At 70.8% G+C, this 22478-nt stretch overlaps 5 protein-coding genes across 9 annotated transcripts; 3 read left to right on the plus strand and 2 right to left on the minus strand.

The window, feature by feature from the left end:
• The first annotated feature begins 1357 nt into the window (after positions 1-1357).
• LBX2 (ladybird homeobox 2) lies at positions 1358-4965 on the plus strand. The gene is made up of 2 exons (XM_064419275.1): positions 1358-1679; positions 4580-4965. The coding sequence occupies exons 1-2, from the start codon at positions 1358-1360 to the stop codon at positions 4963-4965; spliced, it is 708 nt and encodes a 235-aa protein (XP_064275345.1).
• Positions 4966-5653: 688 nt separating this feature from the next.
• TTC31 (tetratricopeptide repeat domain 31) lies at positions 5654-10359 on the minus strand. Of its 4 annotated transcripts, none has more exons than XM_064419117.1 (15): positions 10220-10359; positions 10021-10140; positions 9658-9923; positions 9482-9565; positions 9251-9319; positions 9002-9145; positions 8713-8923; positions 8505-8595; positions 8282-8423; positions 7917-8018; positions 7762-7831; positions 7532-7670; positions 7377-7451; positions 6079-6181; positions 5654-5989 (listed from the first exon to the last, which is right to left on the minus strand). In XM_064419117.1, the coding sequence occupies exons 1-15, from the start codon at positions 10293-10295 to the stop codon at positions 5873-5875; spliced, it is 1809 nt and encodes a 602-aa protein (XP_064275187.1). In that variant the 5' UTR covers positions 10296-10359; the 3' UTR covers positions 5654-5872. The 4 variants fall into 4 exon arrangements, with proteins under 4 accessions (XP_064275187.1, XP_064275186.1, XP_064275185.1 ...); XM_064419116.1 differs by having other exon boundaries at positions 7532-7673; XM_064419115.1 differs by having other exon boundaries at positions 7762-7834.
• Positions 10360-10490: 131 nt separating this feature from the next.
• CCDC142 (coiled-coil domain containing 142) lies at positions 10491-16940 on the plus strand. 2 transcript variants are annotated; one of them, XM_064419112.1, is made up of 11 exons: positions 10491-10629; positions 10894-10990; positions 11301-12638; positions 12717-12803; positions 12986-13150; positions 13220-13374; positions 13452-13619; positions 13723-13837; positions 13911-14088; positions 15135-15343; positions 16673-16940. In XM_064419112.1, the coding sequence occupies exons 1-11, from the start codon at positions 10582-10584 to the stop codon at positions 16912-16914; spliced, it is 2802 nt and encodes a 933-aa protein (XP_064275182.1). In that variant the 5' UTR covers positions 10491-10581; the 3' UTR covers positions 16915-16940. The 2 variants fall into 2 exon arrangements, with proteins under 2 accessions (XP_064275182.1, XP_064275181.1); XM_064419111.1 differs by having other exon boundaries at positions 15142-15343.
• Positions 16941-16984: 44 nt separating this feature from the next.
• MOGS (mannosyl-oligosaccharide glucosidase) lies at positions 16985-20202 on the plus strand. The gene is given in 5 exon segments (XM_064419113.1): positions 16985-17747; positions 17830-18041; positions 18118-18308; positions 18389-19055; positions 19057-20202. Coding segments are annotated over 5 exon segments (2472 nt in total). The 5' UTR covers positions 16985-17386; the 3' UTR covers positions 20098-20202.
• Positions 20203-20450: 248 nt separating this feature from the next.
• Positions 20451-22078, minus strand: WBP1 (WW domain binding protein 1). The gene is given in 5 exon segments (XM_064419119.1): positions 20451-20618; positions 20620-21149; positions 21331-21492; positions 21749-21851; positions 21920-22078. Coding segments are annotated over 5 exon segments (891 nt in total). The 5' UTR covers positions 21983-22078; the 3' UTR covers positions 20451-20585.
• Between the last annotated feature and the right edge of the window lie 400 nt (positions 22079-22478).

Here is a 22478-nt window from a genome sequence, read left to right on the forward strand (position 1 = left end):
GCGCTAAAACAGCGCTGAGACCGCGGTGTCCCCACGGGGCTGGGACCCCCGGGGACGGCCGGGACCCCCGGGAAGGGCTGGGACCCCCGGGAAGGGCCGGGACCCCCGTTCCCTGCTCACCGGGCCCTGTGGCCGGCCCGGTGGCCTCATTCCAGCGCTGCTGCTGGGAGGGACAGGGCTCCCAGGGCTCCATCCGAGCTGGCAGCCCCGCTGGGGGGTGGGAGCGGGGGGGGTCCCAGCTCGGGGTGGGCTCCGTCCCCCGGTGAGAGCCGGCGGCACGCGCGGCCGCGGCGGCTCCGCCATCTCCCCGCGCCCTGCGGAGAGGACAAAAGCCGCGTGCGAGGAATCCGTGCAAACGCCGCCGTGCCCGGCACGCCGCCGTGCGAGGGGCCCCGTGTCCCTCTCCCAAACCGAGCCCCCTCCCCACCCCACCCCCCCCGCACCCGCCGGCCTTTAATTGCTCCGGCTGCTGGGAAATTTCAAGGTTGAATTTGTCAAACTCCGATTTCCAGCCGGGAGATCGCGTTCTGCCTTTGTCAGCAAGATTGGAAAAATCCCCCCCCCCTCCACTCCCTCCCGCCCCCTCCCCACTTCCATAATCCTGGCATGGGCGCTGCCGGATCCCCCTGCACCTGCTCCCCCAGGCCGGCTCCGTGCGCTCCCCCCGCCCCGTCCGCAGGTTCATTACCGCCGTGACCCCCGTGACCCCGCCGTGTCCCCGATCCCAGCGGCAGAGCCACGGGGACCCCCGGCGGGATTGGGGCCGGGGGGTGCCGAATCTCCTCCCCGGCATCCCCCGGCCCCAAAGCCGCCGGGTGATCCGGACGCGGCGTCGCCAGCCGGGCCTCACCTGCGTGTGCGGCATCCCGGGATTTTTACGAGCGGCCGAAATCCCGGAGCTATTTGTACCGGGAAAGGGCAGCGGGAATGTGCCGGGGGTAAGGGGGGGGGGGGGGATTTATGGCTCTGAAACCCAAAACCCACCCAAAAGGGCTTAATCACTCCCAGCCGCGGCCCCGATGCTTTTATGGGGCATTTTAGAGCAAAAGAGCCAATAAATTTTTTGGGTGAGGGTAAGAGCCGCGGTGAGGATGAGGAGGGAGCGGAGGAGGAGGGGGGACCCACTGGGGTGGGTTAAAATGGGGGAGACAACCGGGGGGAGGCGCGGGGCTGCGCTCCGGTAGTGGCGGAGAGGGGTCGGTCCCCCCCCCTCGACAGGGGGGGCGTCGGTGGCTCCTCCTCCTCCTCCTCCCGGTATCCCGGGGCTTTAAGGCGGTGGAACGGGAATCGCGGGGCTGGGGGGGGGGGGGGGGCGGCGGCGGCGGGTCCCGCTCCCGGCGCGGGTCCCGGTCCCGGCATGACCTCGGCGGGGGAGGCGGCCGGTTCCCCCCCGCTGCCCGCCGCGGTCGGCGGCCACCGGCGGAGCCCCCTGGACCGGCTCCCGCCCCCCGCCAACACCACAAAACCGCTGACCCCCTTCGGCATCGAGGACATCCTGGGACGGCCCCGCGGCGGGAGCCCCCCCGGGACCGGGACCGGTGCCGCCGCCCCCCCCGCCCCGAACGGGCCCCGCGGCGGCGGCGGCGGCTGCGCCCCGGCCTCGCCGCTCTGGGCGCTGGAGGAACTCGCCAGTAAAACCTTCCAGGGGCTGGAGCTGGGAATGCTGCAGGCGGCCGGAGGTACCGGGGCCGGGGGGCTGCCGGGGCGGGGGGGCTCCGCCGGGAGCGGGCACCGGGCAGGTGGCGGGGCTGGGCGGTGGGGAGGCCGTGGCGAGGCCAGGGACGTCCCGCGTCCCCCGTCCCGGGAAGTTTCCTCCTCGTCCCAGAGGGGCGAGCGCGGCTGGGAGGCCCGAGAAGGCGCCGGTGCTCGGCCGGGACACCGGGGACACGCGGCAGCCTCAGTCCGAAGGGACGGAGAAGTCCCGGGGCCGGACACCGGGAACAGGAGCGAGCCCCGGCCCCGGTGAGCCGCCACGGGCACCGGAGCTCCGCGAGAACCGGCCGCGCCGGGGCCGGCAGCTTTACCGGGAGCCGCGGCACCGGGCGCCGCCGAGTCGTGACCGTGACCGTGACCGAGCGCGGCGGCCGAGCGGCGGATCGGGCCCGCCGGCAACGGAAACGCGGTACCGGCACCGAGCCTCAGCGGGAACGGCGGCTCCGAGCGGGGCTCGGCCTGCCGGAGCAGCCCGGTACCGGCGGGGTCCGGCACGAACCCGCCCCACATCTCACGGGCCCAGCCGAACCGGGAGGACGAACAGACAGCGTGGACACCGACAGACAGCACGGGCACCGACAGACAGCACGGCGCCTCCGGGAACGAAAAAATCCGTTCCTGTGTTGGAGAGACAGACACGGACGGACAGATCGTGCCTCCGGGATTAACGGAAAATCCCTCACACGGAGGGACACACGGACAGGCAAAGCTCGGCCTCGCCGGGAATGAATAAAACCGTTACCGGGTCGGACAGACCGAAAAAGGGTCCGGTAATTAACGCGGAAAAATAATTACCGTCCCTTACTGAGACGGACAGCGAGGGTCTCCGTGATTAACGTGGAAAAAAAATTATTACCGGGAGGGACAGACCGACAGTCACGGCAGAGCAGCGTGCCGGTAATTAACGGATTCGGTTGGGCACAACGCGACTCACGCCGGTAACGAAAAACCCTCCGGACAGACGGACACGGGCCGCTGGATCAGCCCTCCCGTGAGTAACCGAGCCTTCGTTACCGGCCGGACAGATGGACGAGGACGGAGCCAGACTCCGGTAATTAACGGGGAAAAAAATATTCCCTAATTACGGAGAGGTGCTCCGGTAATTAAGGAAGCCACCACAGCGGGCAGACAGACGGACAGACAGAGCCGCGATCCTGTGATTAACGAATAAAGCAGCCCGTTAACGGGCGGACAGACGAACAGAACGGGCACGCCTCGGGCGCCCGGTTTTAAGGTAAAAACCCCCGTTATCGGACGGACGGACACGGCAAGGAACGAAATAAGTGAGCGAAAATATCCCATTACCGGCTGGACAGACGGACAGGAACGGGGCAGAAAAATCCTTTTTCCGGGACGGACAGACGGACAAAACCGGGGCCGAGCGGGGCTCCCGGAATTAAGGTAAAAAGGCCCCTTACCGGACGGACAGATCGACAGAAAAAGAATCGAAAAAAAGAATTAACGAAATAAATCGTTACCGGGTGAACAGAGGGATAAAAACGGGAGCGAGAGCGGCTCCCGGGGCGGAGGCAAATTCCCGTTACCGGACAGACGGACGGACAGACACGGACTGATAAAATGAACGAAAAATCTCGCTGCCGGCCGGACAAACACGGGAGCGATCGGGGCTCGCGTGCAGCTCCGGTACCGGCCGGACAGACGGACACGGCCGAGCGGGGATCTCGGAATGAACCGAACCCGGTGGCGAACCGGCCGCGGGTAACGGCGGGAGCGGCGGACAGATGGCGGTGCCGGTAACTCAGGTAAAGCCTCGTTACCGGGACAGCCCCGGGCTTCCGTGAGCAACGAACACGCGACGGAAGGACGGACTGACAACGGAGCGGCCAGGGCTCCCTGAGCGGCGGTAAATCCCCGTTACCGGCACGGACGGACGGACAGAAACGGGGCCGATCGGGGCTCCCAGAGCGGAGGGGAAGCCCCGTTACCGGACCGGCGGATCGGGTTCTCGTGCCGTGCTACCGGGACGGACCCACGGACTCTGCCGGGACCGCCCGGGGCTCCTCTACCGGGCGAGGAGCGGAGAGACCCCGGGAGCCAGCGGTGTTACCGGGGACGCACGGCCCGAGCGAGCCGCGCTACCGAGAGGCGGCTCGGTGCCACCGGCAGCGGCGGGGCTGGAACGGACCGGGGGCCGGAGCGGGAAGGAGATCGGGACAGCGACCGGGATCCCGCGTGCAGCCGTGCCCGGGGCCGCGATCCGCGTTCCCGGGGTCGCTTGGGGCAGCAGCGGCGGCACCGGGACCGGGAGAGGCGACGGGACCGAATCTGGGGAGCAGCACGGTCTCCTGAATCGCAGAGAAGGAGGATCCCGGTTCTCCACCGAGGCTCCCGGTTCCGTTCCGGGCTCCCGGAGCGCCGCCGGGGGGACACGGGTGTCTCAGCCCCGGTCGCAACGGGGGCGGCTCCGGCACGGCCGCGGCCGCCGTAGAACGATGAGTCCCGGCCTCCGGTGCCGGCCGCGGGTCGGTTCGCTCGGTTCGGTTGGGCACGGCTCGGTTCGGTTCGAAGCGGGCCGGTTCGTCTCCGTTCGACCGGGAGACGGCGGGCCCGGTGCCGCTGCAGTTACCGGTGCCCTCAGGTCGGGACCCGCCGTGCCCGGGCCGGGTCCCGGTGCGCGTACCGGTGTCTTTGACAGGTCGAGCCCCCGGTGCCGGTGCTGCCCGGGTCCCGGTGCCGGTACCCTGCCCCACAAACCCTTCCCCGCCGGCATCCCGGTGCCGCTGCCCTTCCCGGTGCCGTTCCCGGTGCCATGCCCTGCCCCCGCAGGCCCTGCCCAGCCGGGCTCCCGGTGCCGTTCCCGGTGCCGCTGCCCGGTCCCGGTGCCCTAACCCCGCTGTCTCCGCAGGTCCGTCCCCGCCGGGCGCCCCGGGCCCGCGCCCTCCGTGCAGGAAGCGCCGCAAGTCCCGCACCGCCTTCACGGCGCAGCAGCTGCGGGAGCTGGAGCAGCGATTCCGGCGGCAGCGCTACCTCTCCCCGGTGGACCGGGACGCGCTGGCGGCGCGCCTGGCGCTCTCCGCCGCCCAGGTCATCACCTGGTTCCAGAACCGCCGCGCCAAGCTCAAGCGGGACCTGGAGGAGCTGCGGGCGGACGTGGCCTCGCTGCAGGCGCTGCCCCCCGCCGCCCTGCAGCAGCTGGCGGGGCTGCCCGAGCCGCCGGGGGCTCCCGGTACCGGCACCGGGACCGCCGAGCCCGCCGAGCTCTCGGAGGAGGAGATCGACGTGGCGGACTGAGCCGAGCGCGCTCGGCTCCGTTCGGATCCACTCGGGACCGAGACCGCTCCGTTCGGATCCGCGCGGCTCCACTCGGCCCGGCTCGGCTGAGTTCGGATTCACTCGGGTCGGTTCGGGCCGAGACCGCTCCGTTCGGGTGCGCTCGGTTCCGAAAGGAGCCGAGCCCAGCCCCGCCCCCTCCGTGCACCCTTTTGAGGCTTTTATTATTATTTTTTCTTTTTTTTTTGGTTCGTCTTTCCATTGTTTGGTTGTTTTTTCTTTTTTTTTTTTTTTTAATTTTATTTTCTATCGGCCCCGGTGTAAATATTTGCAATAAAGGCAACACCTTAATATGGACCCCAGAGCGCTCCACCCCCCCCCATTTTTCCAGGCCAGCACCTCCCACCGCGGGCATTAATTTGTTTTAACCGGTGATTAATTACCGGCTGCGGCCGCCCCTGCCCCCCTCCATTTGCATATTAATCAAATTGTATTTGATCTCACGCTTGTCACAGCCCCACCACATCCCCCCGAAGCTCCTGTCACCAAGCAGTGACATTAAGGGGGGGTTGAGACCCCTCCTCGCTGTCCCCCGGGGCTGCAGTGACATGGGGAGGGACACAAGGGGACACAGGGGGACTGCAGCACTGGGGCTCCAAAACTGCGAGGGAGAGAGATGAGAGACACCAGCCCAAAGGAAGGCCAGAGAGAAAAACAAATCTCAGATTTATTTAAAAAAAAAAAAAAAAACCAAATTGCTACAAATCCCTGAGGGGCCCCGGGGAACAGCCCAGGCCCACCCGCTCAGCACGGGGGGCTGCAGGGTGGGCACCCCCAAGGCGGGAAGGGCAGACACCCACCCCTGGCAGTGGGGGACAAGGCACAGGCAGGTGAGGGGGGCTGCCAGGGACCCCCCAGCAGGGCAGGGTCAGCTGAGCAGCCCCCCGGGGGCGGCCTTGCCCTTGGCACGGGGCACGGGGGACGGCGTGGCGTGCACCGGGTGCTTGAGCTGCAGCAGCAGCTCGCTGCCCTCCAGCGTGGCACCCTGTGGACACAAGGGGCTGGCACCACCACAGCGTGGCCCAGGGCCACCTGAGGGGTGCAGCGGGGTCCCACAAGCCCCCCCCAGCTGACCTGCATGGCCCTGAAGGCCTCCTCGGCCTCGGCTCTCCCGCGGAAGTTGATGAAGGCACAGTGGCGCCCCGGGAGCAGCCGCACGGAGCGGATCTCCCCGAACCTGGGGGCACAGACCCCCCAATGGGGGGGCAACAGTCAGAGATCCCTACACAGGGAAAGGTTGGAGACCCCCAAACCTGGGGGCACAGACCCCCAAATGGAGGGGCAATGGTTAGGGACTCCTAAATGGGGAGGTGGGGGGTTGGAGAGCCCCAGACCTGGGGGGCACAGACCCCCAAATGGGGGAACAACAGTTAGGGACTCCTAAATGGGGGGCTTGGAGAGCCCCAGACCTGGGGGGCACAGACCCCCAAAATGGGGACAATGGTTAGAGATCCCTAAATGGGGACATGGAGGGTTAGAGACTCCCAAACCTAGGGGGCACAGACCCCCAAACGGGGGACAACAGTTAGAGATCCCTAAATGGGGACATGGAGGGTTGAAGACCCCCAAACCTGGGGGTACAGACGCCCCCAAACCTGGGGGGACAACAGTTAGAGATCCCTAAATAGGGAAAGGTTGGAGAGCTCCAAACCTGGGGGCACAGACCCCCAAATGGGGGGGCAACAGTTAGGGACTCCTAAATGGGGACATGGAGGGTTAGAGACTCCCAAAGCTAGGGGGCACAGACCCCAAAATGGGGGGACAACAGTTAGAAATCCCTAAATGGGAAGCTGGAGGGTTAGAGAGCCCCAAACGTGGGGGTCACAGACCCCCAAATGGGGGACAACTGTTAGAGACTCCTAAATGGGGAGGTGGGGGGTTGGAGACCTCCGAACCTGGGGGACACAGACCCCCAAACGGGGGGAGATGGGGGGTTGGAGAGCCCCAAACCTGCGAGGTGGGAGGGTCAGAGGCTCTCAAACGTGCAAAGCATGTTTAGCAACCCCCAACTGCTGGGGATGGGTGAAAGACCCCCAAAGATGGAGAGACTGAGACACCCCCAAATCTCCAGGATGGGGGAACAGAGACTCCCAAAGCTGAGGGGGAACAGTTAAAGACACCCCAAACTGTGGGATAGAGACCCCCAAACCTGGGGGGTCAGACACTACACCCCATGCATCCCCTGCAGGTGAAAACCACCAGAGAACGAGGACAGGGACACAGCTGGGGAGCCTGGGGGTCACCAGGGGGTGGCAGGGGCTGGGGGTGGCAGGGGCTCGGGGGGTCACCAGGGGGTGGCAGGGGCTCGGGGGTCACCAGGGGGTGCCAGGGGCTCGGGTCCTGCAGCAGGAGCAGTCCTGGGGGTCACTCACCGGCCGAAGGCACGACGCAGCACCTTCTCAGTGATGTGGGAGGTGACGTTGCCCACCCAGAGCGGGAAGCAGTCCCTGCCAAGAGCCATGCTGGTGTCACCAGAGCCAGCAGCGCCCCTCTCTGAGCCCCCTCCCAGAGGAGCAGACCCCCGTACCTGGCGGGGTGGCTCGGTGGCAGCGTTGGGCACCCACTGGCCACTGCGGGTGCCCGTTCTGGGTTTTTTGTGGGGCTCCTGGCACTGCCGCCCGTCACGCTTTTGTCACCTGTGTCCTGGCAGCTCCTGCTTGTCCATCCTGCTGCCGAGGGGCCAAAGGGGTTCGGCACCCACTGGGGACTCAGGGATAGCCCCGGGGTCCCCCCAGCCCACCCACCCCTGTCCCTTACCAGGGAGAAACAGCGGCTCCTTAGCCTTGAGCAGGAAGGGGGACACGGGGACACCGCCGGGGCGGCTGCACTGCTGTGAGGGGACAGGGGTGAGGCGTGGGGGGCACAGCTGGACGGGGGGCAGGGGCTAGGGGGTTGGGACGGGGGGGTCTCACCTGCAGCTGGGCCCGGCAGGCCTCCAGCTGCGTGGCTGCCTCGGCGCAGGCCGCGTCCTGCAGCAGCAGCTCCTCGAAGGTGCGCGCGGCCTCGGCGAAGCGCTGGGGGCCGCAGGGCACCTGCAACCCCCTGCCTGGCCCCACGGGCACCCCAGAGCCCCCAGCCAGCCCGGCTGGCACCCCTCAGCCCCCTGCCCACCCCACCAGCACCCCAAAACCCCCACTTTGTCTCCAACAACACTGAAAGCCCCACACTCGCTCCTAGAACCCAGCAGCCCCTCACCCAGCTATGCCACGCAGCCCTGCTGCAGTCCCCCCCATAGACTCCAGCCCCCTGCACAGTCCCTGGAGCCCCCCCCAGGTACCTGGAGCCCCCTCAGGGCCTTGCCCTTGCGGAAGGAGCCCTTGGGCCAGCCGGGCTGCAGCGCCAGCGCCGCCTCCGCGTCCGCCAGCGCCTCCTCGTAGCGGCCCAGCTTCTCCAGGCAGTAGGAGCGGTTCCCCAGGAGCCTGAGGGGACGGGGGTGTCACTGAGGGCTGGCTCTGCCACCCCAGGACCCCCCCAGCTCAGCCCCGAGCCCCCCTGCTCACCGGTGCTCGCGGGGGTTCAGCTCCAGGGCGACGGTGAAGGCCCACACGGCCTCGGTGTGCTGCCCCATCTGGGCTGCCTCGATGCCATGGCCTGGCAGGGGACACGGGGAGGGCTGTGAGGGCACAGGGGGGGCACAGGCCCCCCAGCACAGCCCCTCTGAGCTGGGGGAAGCTCCCCAAAGCCCTTCCCTCGCCCCTCTGCACGGACCTGCAAGCGCCAGGCTCTGCTCGATGGTGCCGGGGCTGGGCGGCCTGGCCTGGAGGGGCTGGGGGGACACAGGTCCCTCCACGGGGTCCCCACTTCCCTTCTCGGGCACTTTCCTGCTTGGCTGCACGTTCTGTGTGCCCGGGGGGGGCAGCCGGACCCCCGCCTTCTCCCGTGCTTTGCAGACAAAAGTGCAGCTCAGGTCCAGCTCCTCCTGGGGAGGCAGGGAGGGGTGGGATGGGCAGGCAGAGCCCTGGGACCCCCCCACCCCCACGGAGAGACCCTCCCTCACCTCTGGCACTGCTGCGTCCTCCGGGCCAGGCTCTCCTGAGGGCACTGTGGAGTCCCCAGGGCACGGGGAGGGCTCTGGGCAGCATTCCTCATCCTCAGCACCATCTGAGGGGGGCCCGCTGCCTGCAGGGCCACTTGGGGGGCTCTGCAAGGAGAGGGAGGGGGTGAGGTGACAGGGCAGGGGCTGCTGGCTGGGCCCCACCTCTGGGCACCCCTGGAACAGCAGGGGCAGGCCGGACTGGTCACTCACGGGGTCAGCGTTCTCTTTGTTCTTCTGCTCTTGAACCAGTTTCTCCCGTTTCTTTCGGTCTTTTTGTTTCTGAGAAGAACATGAACCCAGAGCAGGTGTGAGGCAGAGAAATGCAGTCCCCCAGCCCCAGCCCCCAGCTCAGGGACCTGAGCAGTGCTGGCAGCACCCCAAGAAGAGGCAGTGACCCCAACCCCCAGGAGCTGGCAGTGACCCTTCCCAGGGCTCACCCACCTTCTTCTTCAGCTTCTTCTTCTCCGCCTTCCTCTTGGCCCGCTCCTCCTCTGCCACCAGCTCCTGGGCGTTCCTCTCAGCTTCCTACAGAGGGGATGCCCTGAGTCAGGACAAACCCCGGGGACCCTCCGGTGATGTCAACCCCAGCCCCGGGGACACCGGGGGGCACTGCCCACCTCTGCCGTGAGCCAGGGCCGGCGGGGCGTGGGCAGCCGGTGCAGCCGCGCGTCCAGGGCCGTGGCAGCGCTGCGGGGCAGCGGCGGGGGCGGCTCCGAGCACAGGAAGGACTTGCGGAAGCCGCAGTAGCTGTAGGGAACGGCGCCCTCGGCCACGGCGACGTCCAAGAACGGCAGACCTGCCTCCAGCTCGTCCTCGCCGTACTCGTAATCGTCGTCGCCGTCCTCATCGTCATCGGCCAGCGGGTAGTAATCCACCGTGGGGCCTGGCGGAGAACGGGGCGGGCGAGGAGCGTCCCAGGCAGCCCGCGCCCCGTTCCCGGTCTCCCGGCAGTTCCCGGTACCCCCGCCCCACTCACTCACCGCCGTCCCAGAGCAGACACGCCTCGCTCCCCTCGCACTCAACCCCGCTCTGCGAGGCACCTTGCGGCGGCGCCGGCAGCTCGGCGAGGCTGTTCATACGGTGCCGCGGGCAGAAGGGCGCTGCGGGGAGAGAAAGCAGCCGTGAGGCGGAACCGGGAGCGGGCCGCGCTCGGTGCCCGCCCCCTTCCCGGCGCCGTACCGCCGCTCCAGCCGGCGGGGCCGAGCGTGCAGCCCCAGGGGCAGGCAGCGGGCCCGAGGCCGCCCGAGCCCCGCATCGCCGCCGCCGCCGCCGCGCCTCAGGGCGGCACCGCCGGAACAACGTCACGGCGCCGGTGAGGCCGCCCCGCCGCCATGCTGGCTGCGGGCAGGACGGCGGCCCGCGGGGCCCGCACCGAGCCGCACCGGCGCCGCACACCCCCCGCCGCGGGCTCGGCCGCCCCCCGCCGCTCGTCCCGCCCCGCACTCCGGGCCGCTCCTGGCGGCCAGCCCGGCCCGGCCCCCCGGATTAGCGAGGGCGCGGCCTAAGCCGCTTTGCTGCCGCCGCCCCCGGCATGGCCCGGCATGGACGCCGGCGGCGCTGAGCGGCGCGGCGCAGAGCTGTGCCTGCAGGTGAGGCCGCGGCGGGCAGGGGGGGCTCGGGCAGAGCTGACGGGGCAGCGGCGGGGCCGGGCCGGTACCGGGGCGGGCGGGGGGGCACCGGGCCCGGGCGGTGCTGCGTCTCCATGGCAACGGGGGCGGGGGGAGTGGCCAAACGTGGCGAGCTCAGGGCGGGGGCGTGGCCACACCGGGAGGCGTGGTCAGTGCGGTGGTGGGCGGGGCCATGCGCGGCCCCGCCCCCGGGCCGGGGGTCCTGAGCCCCCTGCTCCCCTCCAGGTGGGCGACGCCGGCCTGGGCGGCCTCATCCTGCTGCTGCTGACGGCCCGGCCCGGCCCGGGCGATGGGGCTGCCCGCGGGGACCCCCCCGAGCCCGGTGAGACCCCCGGGGGCTGCGGGGAGCACAAGGGGGTGCGGTGTTCTGGGGGGCTGCGGGGATCCCGCTGGGCTGCGTGGTTCTGGAGGGAGTGTGGGGGAACCTAACGGGGTCCAGCGTGTTTGGGGGGGCATGATGGAAGGCTGTGGTGACCCCAATGGGCTGTGGGGACCTGTGGGGCGCGATGGGGTCCCAGGGGTCTCAGGGTAAGGCTGGGTGGCGTGGGACAGTGACGGGGCGATGCGGGTAGGGGCTGCCCCACAGCGAGGTTCAAACTGGGGGTCCCGTGCTGAGGGTGCCGTGCCCCCAGGCGGGTCGCGGGGGCCGCTGGCACGCTCCCTGCAGCGGGCAGAGGCCATGCTGCGCAGCGTCACCCCGGGGCTGCGCCGCCTGCTGTCCCCGCGGCCGAGCCGGCGCGGCGACACCGACGACGACGACGACGAGGAGGACGAAGCGGCGTCCATCGTGGTGCCGCTGGAGCAAAGCTTCCCAGCGCTGCGCCGCTGCCTGTGCGTCTGGGAGGACCCCCGCACCGAGACCTTCCTGGGGTACGTGCGGCCCCACCCCGGCGGCGCCGGCGACTTCTCGGCGGACGCGGCGCGGCGGCGCGTGGCGGCGCGCGGCGCGACCCTGCACGCGCTGCTGCAGCACCGCCACCAGCTGCGCCTGGCCCGCGACTTCGCCCGACGCCTCGAGGCCTCCTCCAAATTCCTGCGGCGGCTGCAGGCGCCGCCGGGGCCTGGCGAGCCCGGCGAGCCAGCGCTGCGGGAGCTGTGCCAGGAGCTGCGGGCGCACGCCGGGCACTGGGCCGCGCTGCTGCGGCGGCTGCGGGCGGACGCGTGGCTGCGGGCGCTGCCGCGGCGCCGGGGCCAGGCCGTGCTGCACGTGCGCTGGGCGCTGCTGCTGCCGGCGCTGACGGCCGCGCGCCTGGCCGGCCGCCGCCTCGAGGGACGCCTGCGGGAGCTCGGCTGCCGCGGCGGGCCTGCCCCGGCCTCTGAGCGCCTGGCTGACCTCTTCCAGGGGCTGGAGATCTACAACGGCGTGGTGCGGGGGCTGGCGGAGGAGCTGGGCCCCGAGGCGGAGGCCCCCGGCGCCTTCACGGTGGGCGGGGTGCTGCGGCTGCTGGCGGCCGAGCGGGGCCGGGCCGTGGCCCGGAGGCTCCGGCCGCTCCTGTGGCCGCAGAGTGGGGACATCAGGGATGGACGCGTCTGCTGGGAGGACGTGGCGCTGCCGTGGCCGCCGCGGCACGACGCGGCTGAGAGGGGCGCGGGGGCGGGCACAGAACCTTCCGGAACAGAGGCGCCAGCGGCGCTGGCGGCTGAGCTGCAGGCGCTGTGCCAGGAGGACGAGGAGCTGATGGGACAGGTTTTTGGGGCGCTGGTGGCCTCAGCCGACAGCCTGTGGCAGCCGGTGCTGTCCGAGAGCCCCGAGGCGCCGGGGCTGCGGCCGGGCAGCGCCGGCGGCTGGAAGGCCGTGCGGTGGCTGGACGCCGCCCGCGGCCCCGTGGCTGCCACCCTGAGCGCCCGCTACCGCCTGCTGCTCTGGGAATCTGTGGGTGCCGTGCTGGGGGACAGCCCGGGCACCCCCCCTGCCACCCCCAGCGCCACCGTCAGCGCGGCGTGGGAGCTGAGCCGCGCGCTCGCCGTGGGTACGTGGGGGTACGGGGGGCGCGGGGCTCCCTGGGGGTGTCCCTGTGCCACCCCTGAGCCCCGCTGTGTCCCCACAGCCCGCGTGCCCGCTGAGTGCCGCGAGGAGCTGGGGCGGCTCTGCCTGCAGCTGCTGTGCCGGAGCGTCCTCTGCAGCTGGGACACGGGTATGGGGGGCACAGCCAGGGGGGCAGGGTGTGGGTTGGGGGGTACAAGACGAGGGGCAGGGTGTGGGGTGCTCGGTGGATATGGGGTGAGGGAGTGGGGTGTGCTGTGAAGGGTTGGGTGTGGGATGGGGTGTGGGGTGCACATGGGGGATGTTGGGGCCTTCTGATTGTTTCTCCTCCAGATTTCACCCGTGCTCTGGGCTCAGGGCTGTCAGACAAGTGCTTGGAGACCCCGGGGGGGTCCCCGGGGCCGGGGTGCAGCCGCACAGCCCAGCAGCTCCGGTGCCTCTTCCCGGCCCTGGCGCTGGCCCTGCGCTGCCTGCGCCTGCTGCCCCCCCGCCCGCACGGTGAGAGGGGTCTGGGGAGGGGGGCAGGCGGCCCTGGGGACCCTCTCTCTGTGCTGACCCCTCCCGCAGCCCCCCCCGGGGGTCTGTGCCTGCGGCTGCAGGTGCTGGGCCGCTGCCTGGCGGCGGTGGCGGCCGCCCACGCGTGGCTGACGGGCCGGGCCGGGCGGTACCTGGCGGCCTGGGCGCTGCCTCAGTTCCTGCTGCTCACCCAGGGAGACCTGCAGGTACCGGGGGGCACGGGGGGCACGGGGGGCTGGGGGGACACAGCGGGGCTGGGCTCACGCCGCCTGCTCCCCTGCAGGTGCTGAAGGCAGAGGCGGAGCAGCTGGTGCTGCAGGCGAGCAGGACCTTCCCGGAGCCAGGGGACATCCCTGGGGACAGCCCCCCTGAGCCGCTCCCCAGCCCCCCGGGATCCCCGTGGGAGCTCCAGCTGTGCCGGCAGATCCGCGACGTGGCCAACAGCATCCAGGTGTGGTGGCACTGCGGGAGCGTGGTGTGAGCACCAGGGTGCCTCTGTCACCCCGTGTCACCCCGTGTCACCCCGTGTCACCCCGTGTCACCCCGTGTCCCAGCTCTTCTCCGGGGACGTGCTCTGGATGTTCTCCACCAGCTGCAAGCGGCTCTCAGCTGAGATCTTTGACCAGACGATGCCCCTGGGCCGGCACTGGCGGCTCGGGCCCCGCGCTGGTGGGTGTTGGGGGCTGGGGGGGCTCTGGGGGGGATTTAGGGGCTCGCTGAAGCGGGTCCCTGTGTCCCCCAGAGCTGCCCAGCTCCCCCAGCGCCTACGCGGCGGCCGCGGTGCAGGCGGTGCTGGGGCAGGTGCTGCAGGGGGCCCAGGCCCTGCCCCACGATGCCCAGGTGCCCACCCTGGCACGGGTCACCACGGCCTTCCTGGAGGCCTGGATGGATCACATCCTGACCCGCCGCATCAAGTTCAGGTACTGGGGACGGGGGGCCGCAGCCTGTGCGCAGTGCCAGGGGTCCCAGTGCCACTGCCAGGGGTGTCCTGGGGGTCCCAGTGGCAGTTCCAGGGGTGTCCTGGGGGTCGCAGCGGGGCCCTGGGGGTCCCAGTGGCAGTTCCAGGGGTCCCAGTGGAGTTCTGGGGCTCCCAGTGGCAGTTTCAGGGGTCCCAGGGGGTCCCAGTGGCAGTTCCAGGGGTCCCAGTGGTGTCCTGGGGGTCCCAGTGGCAGTTCCAGGGGTCCCAGGGCGTCCCAGTGGCGGTGTCAGAGGTCCCAGTGGTGTCCTGGGGGTCTCAGTGGCATCCTGGGGGTCCTAATGGCAGTTTCAGAAGTCCCAGTGGCAGTTCCAGGGGTCCCAGTGGCATCCTGAGGGTCCCAGTGGCAGTTTCAGAAGTCCCAGTGGCAGTTCCAGGGCTCCCAGTGGTAGTTCCAAGGGTTCCAGTGGTGTTCTGGGGGTCCCAGTGGCAGTTCCAGGGGTCCCAGTGGGGCCCTGGGTTTCTCAGTGGCAGTTCCAGGAGTCCCAGTGGAGTTTTGGGGGTCCTAGTGGTAGTTTCAGAAGTCCTAGTGGCAGTTCCAGGGGTCCCAGTGGCGTCCTGGGGGTGCCAGTGGTGTCTTGGGTGTCCCAGTGGGGCCCTGGGGGTCCCAGTGGCAGTTTCAGAGGTCCCAGTGGTGTCCTGGGGGTCCCAGTGGTGTTCTGGGGGTTTCAGTGGTGTCCTGAGGATCCCAGTGGCAGTTCCAGAGGTCCCAGTGACACCCCAGGGCCCCAGTGGCAGGTTGGGCTCGCACTGGTGGTGTGCCAGTGCATGTCCTAGGGGCTCTGGTGACAGTGCCAGGGGTTATGTGGGGGTCCCGCTGATGCTGGTGGGGGTCTGATGGCAGCGCCAGCATCTCGGTGGTGGCCACGGCGTGGTGGCAGTGCCAGGGTCTCAGTGGTGGCAGTGCCAGCATCTCGGTGGTGGCCACAGCGTGGTGGCAGTGCCAGGGGCTCCTGCCAGGGCTCCGTGCCCACGCTGTCCCCGTGCCAGCCTGCAGGGTGCCCTGCAGCTGCGGCGGGACTTCGAGGCGGCGCGGGAGCTGGTGTGCTCCGAGAGCTCCGGGCTGGCCCCCGAGGCGCGGCGGGCCCTGCGCGCGCTCTGCGTCTTCCGGCACACGGACACGGCCGTGCGGTGCCTGCTGCAGCAGCCGGGGGGGCCGGGGACAGCCCCCCGCGCATGGGGCAGCCTCCGGCGCTGCTGTGAGACACGGCAGGGACGGGGTGGGGTGGGATCCGTGGGGTGGGATGGGATGGGATGGGATGGGATGGGATTGGATGGATTGGATCCATGGGGTGGGATGGAATCGATGGGATGGGATGGGATGGGATGGGATGGGATGGGATGGGATGGGATGGGATGGGGTGGGATTGGGATTGGGATGGGATGGGATGGGATGGGATGGGATGGGATGGGATGGGATGGGATGGGGTGGGATGGGATGGGATGGGATGGGGTGGGATGGGATGGGATGGGATGGGGTGGGATGGGATGGGATGGGATGGGATGGGATGGGATGGGATGGGATGGGATGGGATGGGATGGGATGGGGTGGGATGGGATGGGATGGGATGGGGTGGGATGGGATGGGATGGGATGGGATGGGGTGGGATGGGATGGGATGGGATGGGATGGGATGGGGTGGGATGGGATGGGATGGGATGGATGGGATCCATGGGGTGGGATGGGATGGGATGGGATTGGGATGGGATGGGATGGATGGGATCCATGGGGTGGGATGGGATGGGATTGGGATTGGGATTGGGATTGGGATTGGGATTGGGATTGGGATGGGATCCATGGAATGGGATGGGATGGAATGGGATGGGATAGGATGGGGTGGGATGGGATGGGATGGATGGATGGGATGGGATGGATGGATGGGATGGGGTGGAGATTGGGATGGATGGATGGGATGGGGTGGAGATTGGGATGGGGTGGGTGGGATTGGGATGGGATGGGATGGAAATGAGGATGGGATGGAGATTTGGATGGGATGGGATGGATGGGATGGAGATCGGGATGGGATGGGATGGGATTGGATGGATTGGATCCATGGGGTGGGATGGGGTGGCATGGAGATGGAGATGGGGATGGAGATGGGGATGGGATGGAGATTAAGATGGAGATGGGATTGGATTATTGGATTTGGATGGATTGGATGGGATGGGATGGAGATTGGGATGGAGATTAAGATGGAGATGGGATGGGATGAGTTGGAGTGGGATTAGGATGAAATAGGGTGGAGTTGGGATGAGATGGAAATGAGATGGGATTGGGATGAAATAGGGTGGAGACGGGGCGGTGATGAGATGGGAGTCGGATGGGATGAGGTGGAGTGGGACTGGAGTAGGGTGGAGATGGGATGAGACAGGGTGGTGTAGGGACAATGGGACAAAGACCGATGGGGACAGGGAGATGGATGAGGATGGGGATGGGGTTGGAATGGGGACAGGAACCCCCATCAGAAGCAGGATCCGATATACCAGCCTATCTATCCAACCTATCCCAACCTACCCGTCCCTTCCCAGGCTCAGACGAAGGCGCCCACCCCCTGGAAGCATCCATGGAGCCTGTCCCTGGCCTGGACCCTCTGGAGGGGCCGGGCCCGCTCCCGGGGACGCCCCCGCTGGCTGCGGAGGCCGATGGCCCGGCCCGGCCCGAGTCCCCGTTCCCGGGCGGCCAGCAGCAGTGGCTGTCCCTGCGGCTGCACCGAGCCCGCCGCTGGCGCGTGCCGGGGCTGCCGTGCGTGGGGAACAGCCCCGAGGGCTGACCCGCGATAAACCTGGAAACACCATGGCCCTGCCTGTGTCTGTGGGGGTGTGGGGTCTGCCATCCCTGGGGGTGAGCCTGCCATTCCAGCTGGGACAGGATCGAATGGGAACTTCTGTGGGGAGACTGGTGCGGCTTGGGTGTCCTGGGGGTGCAGGGTGGGATTCCCTTGGGGGTCCTGGGGACACTGTGGGTGCACGGCTGGGGTTCCAGGGTGCTCCTAGGGAAGGCTGCGGGCCCTCTGGGTATCCCCGGAGAGGCTGGGCAGGAGATCAGCGGGCATAAGGAGGAGCCGTGTGGCAGTGCTGGCCGGGGACACCCGGCGGTGTCGCTGTCCCCTCGGGGCCGGTTTGGGCCGGGGGGTCCCCGGAGGACTGAACCCGCGCGCGTTCCTCCCGCCCGCCAGGGGGCGCGCGCGGCCCCGGCCCCGCCGCAGCGGGCGCAGCGCTGACGTCACCAGCGCGACTGCCCTGATGGCGGGCGAGCGGCGGCGGCGCGGCGGGGATGGACCCCGGGAGCGGCCCCGGGAGCGGCTCCGCGACCGCGACCCGAAACTGCGGCAACAGCAAAAGCCCCCGCGGGGCTCCGGGCGGGGCCGGACGGCGCTGGCGCTCACAGCGGCGGCGGCGGCGCTGGCGCTGGCTGTGGCGGCGGCGGCCGCCGGCTGGAGGCGGTGGAGCGAAGCCGCCCGCCTCGTCACCCCGCACCCCGCGCCCCCCGCCGTGCCCCCCGGGTCCACCGGGCCGCTCGCGTCGCCCACCTATTTCTGGGGCACGTACCGGCCTCACGTGTACTTCGGGATGAAGACGCGGAGCCCGCGCGCCGTGGTGACCGGTGAGGGGCGCGGGGGGCCCTGCCCGGCCCGGGGGCTCGCCCGGCCCCGCCAGCCCGGCCCTGACCCCTCCCCGCCCCCCAGGGCTGATGTGGCTCCAGCACGGCGGCAGCTTGCGGCACACGAGCGAGCAGAGCAGCGGCGTGTCGCGGTACGGGTGGCTGATGCACGACGGGGAGAATTTCGGGGTGCAGGAGATCCGCGATGAGGGGCTGCTGCTGAGAACCGAGTTCGTGAAGCAGCCGGGGGGGGACCATGGCGGCGACTGGAGCTGGCGGGTCACCGTGAAGACGGAGGTGAGGGGGTGACAGTGGGACAGGGGCTGGGATGGATGCCGGGGAGTTTTGTCATGCTCCTCTTCCTCCTCCGCAGGGCGAGGGCCCGGCCCCGCTCCTGTCCCTCTTCTTCTACGTGGCCACGGACGGGCAGGGCACGCTGCGGCCGGTGCTGGAGAACGGCACGCGGCTGGCGGCCGTGGCGGGCACGGCGCAGGAGCTCGGCGACTTCACCCTCACCTTCCTGCCCCCCACGGGCGAGGGCGGGGAGGGGCCCAAGTACGCCAGGTGAGTTTCGGGGCTGCGGCCCCCAAACCCACCGTGTCCCCACCGCGTCCCCATCGCTGACTCTCTTGTCCCCCCCTCAGTTACAACTTCCTGGCCGCGGCGCTGCCGGGGCTGCACCGCCTCACCGACCTGGTGCGGCACAGCCTCCGCGAGAGCTCCGTGTTCTCCCCGCCGGGCCGGCCGCGCCGCCGCTTCTTCGGGGTGTCCGGCGCTGGGGGGCTGCCCGGGGAGCCCCCGCGGGGGCAGCTGCTGCTGCACCAGGTGACGCTGGAGCCGCCGGCGGCGCTGGAGGTGACGCTGGAGTCGGGCAGCGCGGCGCCGGCGCGGCGCGGGCGGCTGGCGGGGCCGGCGCTGAGCGCGGCGCTGGCGCGGCACGCGGCCGCCTTCGAGCGCCGCTTCGAGGACACCTTCGGGCTGGGGGCGCGCGGGGTGCCCGCCCCGCAGCGCCGCTTCGCCCAGGCCGCCCTCAGCGAGATGCTGGGCGGCATCGGCTTCTTCCACGGCCGCTCGCTGCTGCGCTCGGAGCGCCGTGAGGAGCCCGTGCCCGGCATGGAGTCCGTGCTGTTCACGGCCGTGCCCTCGCGCTCCTGCTTCCCGCGCGGCTTCCTGTGGGACGAGGGCTTCCACCTGCTGCTGCTGGCCCGCTGGGACGCCGCGCTAGCCCGCGACATCCTGGCCCACTGGCTCGACCTGCTGAACGCCGACGGCTGGATCCCGCGGGAGCAGATCCTGGGGGACGAGGCGCGGGGCGCGGGTGCCGCCCGAGTTCGTGCTGCAGCACAGCGACACGGCCAACCCCCCGACGCTGCTGCTGGCGCTGGAGCGGCTGCTGCCCGACGCGCCCCTGCCCTACCTGCGCCGCCTCTCCCCGCGCCTCCGCGCCTGGTTCGAGTGGCTCAACCGCACCCAGGCCGGCCCCGAGCCCTTCACCTTCCGCTGGCGCGGCCGCGACCCCGACCCCGAGCGCTTCCTGAACCCCAAGACTCTGTCGTCGGGGCTGGACGATTACCCGCGCGCCTCGCACCCGTCGGCCCAGGAGCGGCACCTGGACCTGCGCTGCTGGATGGCGCTGGGCGCCCGCGTGCTGGCGGCGCTGGCCGAGCGCCTGGGCGAGCCCGCCGCGCCCTACCGCGACATGGCCGCCGCGCTGAGCGACAACGCCCTGCTGGACCGCCTGCACTGGGCGCCCGAGCTGGGCGCCTTCGCCGACTTCGGCAACCACAGCGCGGCCGTGGCGCTGCGCTGGCACCGCCCGGCGCCCGCGCCCGGCGCGCCCCCGCCGGCCCCGCAGCTGCGGCGGGAGGTGCGGGAGGCGCCGCGGCCGCGCTTCGTGGGCGCCCTGGGCTACGTCAGCCTGTTCCCGCTGCTGCTGCAGCTGCTGCGCGCGGACTCGCCGCGGCTGCCGGCGCTGCTGGGCTGCATGCGCGGCGAGCGGCAGCTGTGGACGCCCTTCGGGCTGCGCTCGCTGGCGCGGGACAGCCCGCTGTACCTGCGCCGCAACACCGAGCACGACCCGCCCTACTGGCGCGGCTCCGTCTGGGTCAACATCAACTTCCTGGCGCTGCGGGCGCTGCGCGGCTACGCGCGGGCGGCGGGGCCGCACCGGGAGCGCGCGGCGCAGATCTACCGCGAGCTGCGCCACAACCTGGTGGCCAACGTGTTCCGGCAGTACGAGGCCACCGGCTTCCTGTGGGAGCACTACCGGGACAGCGACGGCGCCGGGCAGGGCTGCCGCCCCTTCGCCGGCTGGTCCGCGCTCGTTGTGCTGGCCATGGCTGAGGACTATTGATGGGGGGGGTCTCTGTGCCCCCCTGGCGCGCTCAGGGCCGGGGGAGGGGTTGGGGGGCTGTGCCAGAGCCCCCCGGCCTCCCCTGTAATAAACCTCCGTGAGTGTGGCCTCTCGCCAGCCCGCTGTCACCTTTGCTGACCCCAGGTCACGCTGGTGGCCCCTGTGCCGTGTTTTGCCCCCTCCTGTGGAGTCAGGGGTCGCCCCCCAGCCCGGTGCACCCACCACAAGGGGCCGTGGTACTTCCACATCTCTTTAATGGTGAGAGAACACGCCGGGACCACCCATGCCCACGGCCTCGGGCACCCCCCGGGCGATGGGGCCCCCCAGCAGCAGCACCGGGATCGCGGGGGAGGCCCCAGGAGCGGTTTGGAGGGGAGGGGGCTGCAGCAGGACCCCACCACACTGCAAGGTGGGTGTCAGTCGGGCCGAGGGGCCCCCAGGGGCTCCGTGATGAGTCCAGACCCCACTTGAGGGTCCTGTGGGGGGGCTCAGACAGGCAGCACGGGCGAGCCGGGCCCCCCCACCACCCCCCGCTCCCCCACAGCCCTCAGCCTCGCCCTCCTCCTCCTCTACACCCCGGCCCACCTCGATGCCCGAATCCCCCGTGAGCCGCCGGTGCCTCCCGGGGCACCCCCCCGGCACAGCTCTGCCCGCCCCGTCCCCGCCCCCCTCGGTGTCGGAGCAGGGGCGACCCTCGGCCTCGCACAAGTCCGGGGGCGCTCGTTTTGGGGGTCCCCCGCGGGCCGGCGGCTCCTCGGGCGGGGGCAGCTCCCAGCTGGCCGCGGTGCCGGTGCTGCTGGAGCCGCAGTCACGGCCCGCGCTGCCCCCCGCCGGGCCCGGGCCCGGCTCCGGGTCCGTCTCGTCGGTGCCCGGCGCCGACAGCGAGGAGCTGCTGGGCGAGGAGGCGCAGGAGCAGCCGCAGGAGCAGGAGCTGCAGCCCCCCGAGGAGCCGGGCGACAGCGAGGGGCTGCCGGGGCTGTAGGGCGGCGGCGGCGTCCCGGGGCGCTGCGCCACCTCCTCGTACGCCGGCAGCTTGAAGGAGGCCAGCAGCCCTGGGGAGGGGACAGGCGGGGTCAGGGGACAGCGAGGGACACCAGCGAGGAGGGGAAGGGCACAGCTGGGGGTGCTGCCTTGGATCCCCCGTGGGCAGTGAGGGGCTGGGGGTCCCGATGCCCACCCCCCGTGGAAGGGGGTGGTGATGCCAGGGGTGGGATTGGGGGGCCCCTGACTCACGGAGGTCCCCCGAGGAGGGCGGGTAGTGGCAGGCACCGTGGTAGGCGATGAGGTTGATCTCGCGCTGCCGCTGCTGCTGCTGCAGGCGCAGCTTGGCGCGGCGGTGCCGGAAGGCGCAGCAGCAGCTCAGCAGGATCAGGATGGTCCAGAGCAGCCAGAACCCTGCGGGAACGGGGCCGAGGAGGGGCCGGTCACCGGCGCACGGCACCGGGGCCGAGGAGCGGGCCGGGCACCGGCACACGGCACCGGGGCCGCTCACCGGCACACGGAACCCCCGCTCCCCACAGCCTCCCAGACCCCTCAGTGCCCCCAGCCGCAGCACAGCCCCTGACCTCCCCGAGCCCCGGCTGCTCCCGAGGCCCCCAGCCCGCCCGGGCGCCCCGCTCCGCTCCGTGCCCCCGGGGCCCGCCGCACTCACACCACAGCTCGTAGTAGTAGGTGCAGCAGCCGCTCTCCCCGCAGCAGTGCCCGGTCTCGCACACGTAGGGCCGGTTGTTCACCCCCGGGCAGAACTCCCGGGCCTGCGGGCACGGCCGCACCGTCACCGCAGCCCCGCGCGCGGCCCCCCCCGCCCCGGCCCGCCCGGTACCTGCGGGTGCTGCCGGCCCAGCAGCGCGGCCCAGGCCCCCTCGGCGCTCCCGGGCCGCTCCATGGCGGCGCCGCCGCCTAAAGCCCGCCGCGGCCCCGCGCCCGCCCGGCCGCGGCCCCCGCCGCCCGCAGCAGCCGCCGCCGCCCCGTGGCCGCCGCCGCCGCCATCGCGGCCCCCGCGGCCGCCGCCGCCCGGGCCGGGGCCGTCGCCGCCGCCATCACGCCCGGCCCGAAATCTCGCCCCCTAGGCCACCGTCGGCCAATCAGCGGACGCGCTGCAGGCGACAGCCAATGGGCGGCGCCCGCCGCCGTCCGGCTGCAGCCAATCGCTCGCCGTCTGCCTGAGTCTCACGCCCAACAACAGAGACAAAGAAGCCGAGCCCCGCCCCCGCCGTGATTGGCGGCTGTAGGGGCCAACCGGAGGCAGAGCACCGCCCCCAGGCTGTGACTGACAGCGGTGCTCGCCAATGGCGGCCCCAGCCCCGAGCTCGACGGAGGGCACGGCCTCCCGGCCCGCCCCGGGGCGGGCACTCGGCACAGCGCGGCCAATTGGCGAGCAG

Source organism: Passer domesticus, chromosome 4 (genome assembly GCF_036417665.1).
Source record: "Passer domesticus isolate bPasDom1 chromosome 4, bPasDom1.hap1, whole genome shotgun sequence".
Classification (NCBI taxonomy): domain Eukaryota; kingdom Metazoa; phylum Chordata; class Aves; order Passeriformes; family Passeridae; genus Passer; species Passer domesticus.

Excerpts from the sequence above, each read along its gene's own strand:
- CCDC142 (XM_064419111.1), top strand. The coding sequence starts at position 10,582 with ATGGACGCCGGCGGCGCTGAGCGGCGCGGCGCAGAGCTGTGCCTGCAG. Across the intron at positions 10,630-10,893 it reads GCGCAGAGCTGTGCCTGCAG|GTGGGCGACGCCGGCCTGGG; the intron begins GTGAGGCCGCGG and ends GCTCCCCTCCAG. Across the intron at positions 15,344-16,672 it reads GGGCAGCCTCCGGCGCTGCT|GCTCAGACGAAGGCGCCCAC; the intron begins GTGAGACACGGC and ends GTCCCTTCCCAG.
- TTC31 (XM_064419114.1), bottom strand. The coding sequence starts at position 10,295 with ATGCGGGGCTCGGGCGGCCTCGGGCCCGCTGCCTGCCCCTGGGGCTGC. Across the intron at positions 8,924-9,001 it reads AGGACGCAGCAGTGCCAGAG|GAGGAGCTGGACCTGAGCTG; the intron begins GTGAGGGAGGGT and ends CTGCCTCCCCAG. Across the intron at positions 8,424-8,504 it reads CTGAACCCCCGCGAGCACCG|GCTCCTGGGGAACCGCTCCT; the intron begins GTGAGCAGGGGG and ends CCGTCCCCTCAG.
- LBX2 (XM_064419275.1), top strand. The coding sequence starts at position 1,358 with ATGACCTCGGCGGGGGAGGCGGCCGGTTCCCCCCCGCTGCCCGCCGCG. Across the intron at positions 1,680-4,579 it reads AATGCTGCAGGCGGCCGGAG|GTCCGTCCCCGCCGGGCGCC; the intron begins GTACCGGGGCCG and ends CTGTCTCCGCAG.